Source organism: Ciconia boyciana, chromosome 1, assembly GCF_034638445.1.
Source record: "Ciconia boyciana chromosome 1, ASM3463844v1, whole genome shotgun sequence".
Taxonomy (NCBI): domain Eukaryota; kingdom Metazoa; phylum Chordata; class Aves; order Ciconiiformes; family Ciconiidae; genus Ciconia; species Ciconia boyciana.
This window is the reverse complement of record NC_132934.1, coordinates 82,659,988-82,668,176: the sequence shown is the minus strand read 5'-3', so window position 1 is coordinate 82,668,176 and position 8,189 is coordinate 82,659,988. Positions and strand designations below refer to the sequence as shown.

At 50.8% G+C, this 8,189-nt stretch overlaps 1 protein-coding gene across 6 annotated transcripts; it reads right to left on the bottom strand.

Annotated features, from left to right (window-relative positions):
* Positions 1 to 2,243: 2,243 nt before the first annotated feature.
* On the bottom strand, positions 2,244 to 7,947 carry LOC140658743 (uncharacterized). Of its 6 annotated transcripts, none has more exons than XM_072877503.1 (4): positions 7,812 to 7,947; positions 6,231 to 7,224; positions 2,994 to 3,174; positions 2,244 to 2,728 (listed from the first exon to the last, which is right to left on the bottom strand). In XM_072877503.1, the coding sequence occupies exons 2-4, from the start codon at positions 7,211 to 7,213 to the stop codon at positions 2,615 to 2,617; spliced, it is 1,278 nt and encodes a 425-aa protein (XP_072733604.1). In that variant the 5' UTR covers positions 7,214 to 7,224; positions 7,812 to 7,947; the 3' UTR covers positions 2,244 to 2,614. The 6 variants fall into 6 exon arrangements, 4 of the variants coding, with proteins under 4 accessions (XP_072733604.1, XP_072733613.1, XP_072733628.1 ...); XM_072877512.1 differs by having other exon boundaries at positions 6,231 to 7,227; positions 7,812 to 7,941; XM_072877527.1 differs by lacking the exon at positions 7,812 to 7,947 and adding an exon at positions 7,518 to 7,694 and having other exon boundaries at positions 6,231 to 7,227.
* Positions 7,948 to 8,189: the final 242 nt, after the last annotated feature.

The window sequence follows — 8,189 nt, the reverse complement described above, 5'->3', positions numbered from 1 at the left end:
TCAAATTTTGCCATCTTCTTTCAACTTTCTAAGAATGTGAGGACTCGGGTTCAGTGATTTTAATTCTCCTCTCTCTAGGCACAAGGAAAAATGTTCTGTTCCACCCCCTTGCCCCCTGCATTCCCATTGCTGCTTCCATTCTTGTGATAATTGTTAAAAGATCTCTTTTTTTTTTTCAATAAAGCAGCTTGTGGTTCCTGTTTGACCCTAGGTTCACATAAAGGTTTGATCATATGTCCAATGAATTGGGAAGATGACTGCAATCTCTCTAATGCATATTATATGTAAACTCTGTTTTTCCTGTTTTGCTTGGTATTTGTGCCTGCCTGAAGGCATAGAGAGAAATCAAAGGTCAGCTGTTAAAGAAATGAGGCAAGAAAAGAAAGCAGTTGACCAGCAGAGAGGCATCTTCTTAAGCACAACAGCCAGGTGCAGAGCTGTGGGATGCAACTTCTCAGCCCCTATCCTAGAAAAGATCTTCTGCTAAGTCTGGGAAAAGGCAGATCAAATGACGTAGGCCTGTCAAAAGCTCTGTCTTCTCTCAAGACAAATGCACATTTTATGTGCTTTGGGGTGATTTAGGGTAAGCAAGGAGAGACTGCCTTTTTGTGAGGGAAAACATTGACAGAATAGGGACTGACACAGAGAAGCCTCCTCTGTGGTTCTGTGCTTAAAGATGGGAAAGCACAAACACCTGAATCATAGCTAGGTAAAGTTCAGCAGTATTTTGGTGATGGTCAGCTTGAGGTAGAGATGTAGCAGGCAATAGCCCAAAGCAGCATATGACCAGCAGCAGGAGAATTGCAAGAGGTCTGGAAAGCAGAAAAAAGAAAAAGCCTAGATATAAGGGAGCAATTACTTGGGGGGTCTGGAGAATGGTGATCCTTCTCCCATGCAGCTGTTACCACCTCCAAATCACCTTGTCTTCCCAACAGCTTTAGGAAATCCAGCTCCCCAGTCTTTCTTCCTAGCTGTTCATCCCATTTCAATCTCTGCTGCTTACCCTTTCCCTCACATGGTGGCCTGGTTCAACCCTTCACCTTTGTGATGGCAAAACGCCTTGTGACACCTTTACTTTGGCTGTGTTGCCCTGTGTTGCCCTCCCAGGGCAGGGAGATAGGCTTGTGCAGGCCAGTTGTGCTTGCAGTATTTATTACCAGAGAAACCTTTCCGAGGAAGCTTTGTCAGGGGTCAGACCAGCTGCATTTCCAAGCAGAAGAACCTTACTTGGTCTGACCTCCCCAGGCCTTTTGCGAGTTCTGCGAGTAGCTTTGCTTTTTTGGATGAAGGCTACTTTGGTCAGTTCCTCGAGGCTGTGCAGCTAAGGTTTGCTGTGGTGTGGTACAGTTATTTTGAACTGCCTGTCCGTATGGCTGTTCAGACAAGTCTCTTCTAAGCAACGCTTACCTTTACATCCAATGGAGCTGTGCTTTGCACAGGGAGTGCCAAAGGGAAGGGAACAAAGGAGTTTGCACATCTTTGCACTCTCTGCATCCATGGAGATGTTTGGACCTGGTATGGCCTGCCTTAATTGATGGTGCTTTCACTTACCTTTGAAAGGTTACTGTGCTCTGACCATGCTGTCCCACCCATCCCATCATGTTCCTCAGGCACAGACTCAGCTACCTGTAGCTACAGCTACCTCCATAGCAAGCCTCAGGAAGAAAGAGGAAAATTTTGCTTCCCCTAAAAAGTCTGGCTCCTATGCTCCCTGGTTCCTAGGCTCTCGCATCTGTTCATGTGAATGAGTGTCCCAAACAGGCCAGGCCTGTGAGAAGAAAACCAGCCAGTTGTCAAAGTCCATCAGGACTGCAAAAGCAGTGTTAACAGGTGGATTCATGCATTTTCTACTACACAAGCCAGCAAGCATGTGAATGAGAAAAGGGAGGGGACAATTGAGGTGGATCAGCCTACTTGTGAGATATGTCAGGTTTGGCATGCAAAGGCTGAAGGCCCTTCAGAGCTTGGGACACGAGGGCATAAGCACCAAAGCAGATGCCTCTTTTGGCCTCCGTTTGCTCCATCTCCTCAAATATCCTGTATTTTCCTTTTTTTCAGAGATGGAGGTTCCTGCTGTTGTGTCTCTGGCTATTCAGACCAGTGTTGCTGGGGTAAAGGGGAAACAGGGCCAGAAAGAACAGTTTGCTGTGCATGCAAGGGCAGTTTTGTTTGTTTGATATATCTCAAAAATTGCTTTCAAGATTACATGTTAAATACTTTAAAAAATTTATTAAACACATAAAACATACCTCTTGTCCAAGATCAAAATAAATTTGTTTTCCCAGTCATAAACAATGAAGCAGAGAGGAATGTAAAAGTTGTATTTCAGTCATCACTATTACATATACTTTGTCAGCAGGGGACTAGAAAACTGGATCCCATACAACCCAGGTGACAGGACTGGGGAGATAATCTCCTTAGAACAGCTGCAGCTCTGCTAGAACCAGGTTCATCTACCAGCAGGATGGTGTGTCACTGCAGAATAATGTTCTGCCACTTTCTCTCGTAAAGGAATGGTGAGCACTGTGTGCATCCTCTGGCTTTTCAGATTCATGCAGAAATGTTAAGATGAAAATGAAGACCAATTCTAAGAATATCCCTCACCTCCGGATTCTTATTTGCATTGCACAGCAGCTGTGCTAATAGTCATCACTCTGTGAAGGATGACACATGTGTTTCCAAACCTGGTCCTGCCAGGGGCCAAGAAACTGATGCTCAGGAGGTCACTCTGGGGAGAAAGAAAGAAAAAAAGATGGGATAACAAAGAATACTAGGGTGAAAAATTTTATTTCAGAGGTGTCATTCATCCATTTGTCTGTCTTAGGTATTTCTAAAGTGCCATAGTCTCACTGTAGTATCTAAACACCATTACCACAATGGGAATTCTACAGAGCTCCCTCAGCTGGCAGGAGGATCTGGGCACCAGCTGGTGGCCACAGGTCTGGGATAGAGTGTGCTAGGGATGGTCTGCTGGAATGATAGTAGCTAATTACCTTTTGCTTTTTCCAGTAGTCTCCCACTATGATCCTGAGGGAGGAGATGGCTGGTAGAGAAGCCAGTGAGCTAGCTGCTGTGAAAGTAAACCTTCTGCTTCTTGACTTTTTGCACATGCCCATACCTCTGTCTTCTGAATTTGGCTCGTGAGTTTGTGCTGCCCACAAAGCGATTAAATCCCTGGAAGAAGAGGAACATACCCTGTAACTTCTGCAACAGCAAAGGAAGGGTGGCGCCCAGATTCTCCTCTCCAGCTAGATGATCACGAACAGTAAAGAGTAGACAGGCTAGGGGAAGTAAATTATTTCAGCCAAATGACACTGAACAGGGAAAACTAACAGTGGCTGTGGAGAGGAACTTCAGAAATGTGCTTACACTGGTGAGCAACCCAATCCTAGCCACTAAGACTGCTGCACTGGCAATGTGCTGTGAACCCTAAGGCCACTTTGATTTGGCATACAGTTTTAAATAAGTTCATAAAGATCTTAGAAATAAATCATGTCAATCCTTTTAATTTATAGAGCACTCTTAAGTATACACAGCACTTCACAAAGCATGTAGAAAGGAAAAGAAATGCTCTGAGGACTGCTGCGAAGGTATATTTGGGGGCAGCTGGCTTCTCAAACCAGAATCTCAATGTGAGAGGGTTTCCCTTTGAGTTGAGCTGAGCTATGTGCAGACCTGGGTTTGATTTCATTGATCTGCTACAGCAACTCCATTCAGATTGCCAAAAAAAAGTTGCATTCACAAGATGCCTTTCCCTGGCAAACAGGGCTTCTCAGCCAAACAGACAGTTCTAGTGCTGTAGGAAACTTAAACCAGAATGGGACAGACCCACACAAATTGATCAGTTCTACAGCTGGACTGCAGCATAACCTTTGAATTCAGTTAAAAATGAGCCTACCAACTGAGAGCTGTAGTATCCCTTCTGAAAGTCTGCTAGCAAATTAAAATCTTGATGCTCCTGGAACCAACTAGGTGACCATGAGTCACATTTCCAAACCACTTTCCAGAAGTGGAATAGAAATCACGAAGTCATTGGTTTGAAGCTGTTCATAAAAAAAACAACTAACACAAAGCTAAAAGCAAAAATGTGCATTTGCAAATGAAGGCTTTGGTTCCTGTGTAAACAAAGCCCACCCCATTTCTGAAAGCTCCTTCTACTTCCCTGAGCAGCTGCACATAAAGGTGCCTTGTTCCTCTAGGAGCTGCAAACAATTTCATGCTCCCCCTACAGCTCCTTTTTATTAAACTATATGAACATAACATTTTATCAGCAGTTGAGTGTTAAGAAGTGGCTTGGGGCTTGCAGAAAGGATCCCTGGAATCCCTTGGGAGTAGCAAGTTCTGTAGAGCAAGCCATTCACAAGCATCCCTGCCCAGCAGCTGCTCAAATCCATGGATCCTCTTCGCCTCTTTATTTCCTTCATCTCTTCTCCACCACAGCTCCAGTCCTTTCACTGGCTTCAGTCTGCATTCCTTTTTTTCAGAGACCTACTGAAGCCATGGAGCCAGTTGCAGGATTAGTAAGGTACACTGCAAAACCAGAAATCTTTTCTAAGCTCCAGCAGTGCTGGATAAGCACGAGTCAGGTATTGTCACTAAAATGATCAGCAGCAAAACAGTCAAAAATATAAACAATGTGAAGTGTTGCACTGCAATTACTTCTAGTTAAAACCGGGGGGGGGGTACATCCTACAACTGCCACTGATATGTACCTGTGTAAAATGAGGGGGAGAGCACTACGCTGAGTGACATTTAGAAGTCATTCCTCGCAACCATAGGGGCCACACATTTTTATAGATAGATAAATAAACCAACTCAATTCCCAATCTTATACACACACACACAAAGTAATCAGTGTAAAACTGAATGTCCTGATGTGAAAATTCACATGTTTTGGTACAAAATCTATTTCTCCCAGCTTCTTATTGAGAAATGCTATTATATACAGTACATTTAGCATTTTGAGAAATACTGATATGGTGTAGTGTCACACAGCTGGCCATTTTGACCACTGCCATAGTGTGTGCACACATGATCGCTCACATGTGAGCGTGAAGATACACTTAGTATAAAAGCTAGTTCATACATATGTGAATAGATACATATAGATGTTATTTACACACACGCACACACTGATCAAAATGGGACACGAGAAATACTGGTATGGAATCAGGTCAGTCCTAGTACACTGTTGTTCTGTCCCATTTTTGCAACACAGCTTACACCAGCCCACTTGAACCGTATCTGTGAATCCGAATTCTGCAGAACGAGGAGGCTACCAGTACAAACTCACAGGCGACCTCCATACACCTGTCAAGTTGCGTACCACAGTCTTAGCAGCAGCAAGTATAATTCTGATTATTATTTTTTTAAGCCTCCAGGTATGATAGTTTTCTATATCAGTTACCCACCAGTTCTGAGACTCCAGAACAGGCCATGTCCCTATCCCGCAGCTCCCTCGTTGCTGCCATCCAAGCAGCATTTGTAGAAAACCTTGGCAGGCATGCCTTCCTTCTCTGGTTCAGGGTATGCCTACATGTTCCTTTTACAAGCAGACTCAAGTGGTCTTGGCCTGTGCTTCAAGTTGGCCCATACACTGTATATGCATAACGCAGAGCTTCTCAGCCGGACTTACTTAGCTTTGACCTTCCTGACTGCTGTAGGAGACACAGAGCTCCATAGACACATGAACCTCCATAGACCTGTGCACTATTATATAGGTCACAACGTTTCAGCTGCAAGTTGAACAAAGCCCCTTAAGGACCCCAACTCCCATCTTATTTCCCTTGACACGACCACACATGCATATGTTGCATGACCAAGCAGCTTCTCATCATGTGACCTGACGCTGTGCGCTCTCTCCTCAGGCTCCCAGGCAGACGCCTCTCACAGGAAGGTGGGAGAAAACATCTGCACCTTGGCCACGTGGCAGATGGTATCTGATTCTAGTACTGGGGAAAGAGGATGACAGGGCCTTGGGATGCAGAACTACCCACCACAACCACTGCTTTCTGTCCATGCCCGAGGTGTGTTGGGAGGAGGAGGTGACTGAAAAGGGCAACATGGGCCAAAGGCATTACTCTGGCCAGCTGCCTATAATCCAGGGGCCCTGGTGTAGTCACACCCTTGTCCACCCCCTTGTCCCTTAGGCACATTTTGGACAGGCCTGGACCAGGAGCTGCATCCTAGATCACCCCCAGACCTAGATCACACCTAGTGACACTGCCTACCACACATGCACCCGCTGGTGTGAGACTAAGTAGGAGTTGCGACTGAAGCTCTTCCCACAGTGGGAGCACTTGAAAGGCTTCTCCCCAGTGTGGGTACGACGGTGACGGATGAGGGTAGAGCTGTCACTGAAGCAGGTCCCACACTCGGCACACTTGTAGGGCTTCTCCCCAGTGTGGGTGCGACGGTGCTGGACAAGGTGCGAGCGCTGGCTGAAACTCTTTCCACAGTCAGGGCACAAGTATGGCTTCTCACCTGTGTGGACACGCCGGTGGATGACCAGCTTAGAGCTCTCACTGAAGCACTTGTTGCAGTCAGCACACTTGTAGGGCTTCTCGCCTGTGTGGAGCCGCTGGTGGGCAATGAGGTTGGAGCTGTCGCTAAAGCGCTTCCCGCACTGGGGGCACTTGTAGGGTTTCTCACCCGTGTGAAAGTTGGCGTGGCGGAGCAGGCCTGAGTTCTGGTAGAAGTTCCTCCCACACTTGGCACAGACATAAGGCCTCTCGCCAGTGTGGTTGCGCTGGTGCTGTACCAGGTGGGTGCTCTGGCTGAAGCTCTTCCCACAGTCCTTGCATTGGTACGGCCGCTCACCTGTGTGGACGCGCTGGTGCTGGATGAGGTGGGAGCGTCGGCTGAAGCTCTTGCCACAGTCAGCACACATGTACGGCTTCTCTCCGGTGTGGATCCTCTGGTGGCGGATTAGGTCGGAGCTGCGGTTGAAGCTCTGCCCGCACTCAATGCAGATGTAGGGCCTCTCTCCCATGAATGCTCGCTGGTGCACCACTGTCTCCTTCCGCTTCCGAAAGCCGCAGCGAGAAGTCTTCTCTGGCCCCGTCTCTGGGGAGAGAGGATCTGGCCTCGGACGGGACACTTCCTGGTCGCAGCCTGGAGGAGAAGCTTCCCTCATGAAAAAGTCCGAAATGGCCCTGCAGGGTTCGGCTGCCTCCGGCCCATCTCGCTGGAGATCCCCCTCATTTTCACTCATGCTCCCATCACCTGCTGGGACAGAAGGAAAGTCCAGACACAGCCAACACGTTTAGTCACGGCCCACACCCCCTCTTCTCCACCCAGCTTGGCCACCGCTGCCGCCCCACACGGCCCCTCGCCAGGTGCCGCGTCCTCCCGCCCAGACCGTCCCGGCTCCGCTGCTTCCAAGGGAGAGGCGAAGGCGTCGGACCGGCTCCGGCTCCATCCTCCCTCGCTCTCTGCCACCCGCCTGAGAGGCCATCCCTGTCACCCCCGACCGACAAGGGCGCTGAGGAGGGGGCGCACCCCGCGCCCGCCCCTACCGCCGCCGGCGGCTTCCCCCGAGGCGGCTCGGCGAGCTGGGCCGGGGCACGGGAGGCCGAGGCGCTGGGCCAGGGAAGGAGCTGCCGGGAGCAGGGGGAGGAGGCAGAGCGAGGAGGCGGGGAAGCCGGCAGGCAACGGCGGGGCCTGGCGGCGGCGCCCGGCCGGCCCTCCTGAGCCCCACGGGCAGCACCGGCGGCGACGCTGCGGGAAAACCAACCCCCGCCCCCGCAGCCCGGCCCCCGGTCCCTCAGCTGCCCCCGCCCGGGGCCGGCGACCCGCCCTGCCCACCTCACCTCAGCCCGGCGGCGCGGCCCCGGCCCAACCCGGGCGGGGCGGAGGGGGCGCCGGGCGCAGCCCCGGCTGGGCGCGACGCGGCCAGCGGCCGCGGGGAGGGGAAGTTCCCCCGCGCGGGGCCCGCCCCGCCGGCTCTTCCTGCGGCTCCCGGGAGGCGGCCGGCCGGCCTCTATGGTTGTAACCCTTCCAGCCCCGGCCCGCCCAGCCCTCCGCTCCTCACCCCGGCGGCGGCGGCCGGAGGTTCCCCTGGCCGGGCGCGGGGCTTCAGGAGGCCCTGGCAGGCGAGGCCCTGGCAGGCGAGGCCCGGCCCGGCGGCTGGGCTGGGCTCGGACACCGGTGGAGCCCTTCCCCGCCCGCGGCGTCTCCCGCCGGCCGCT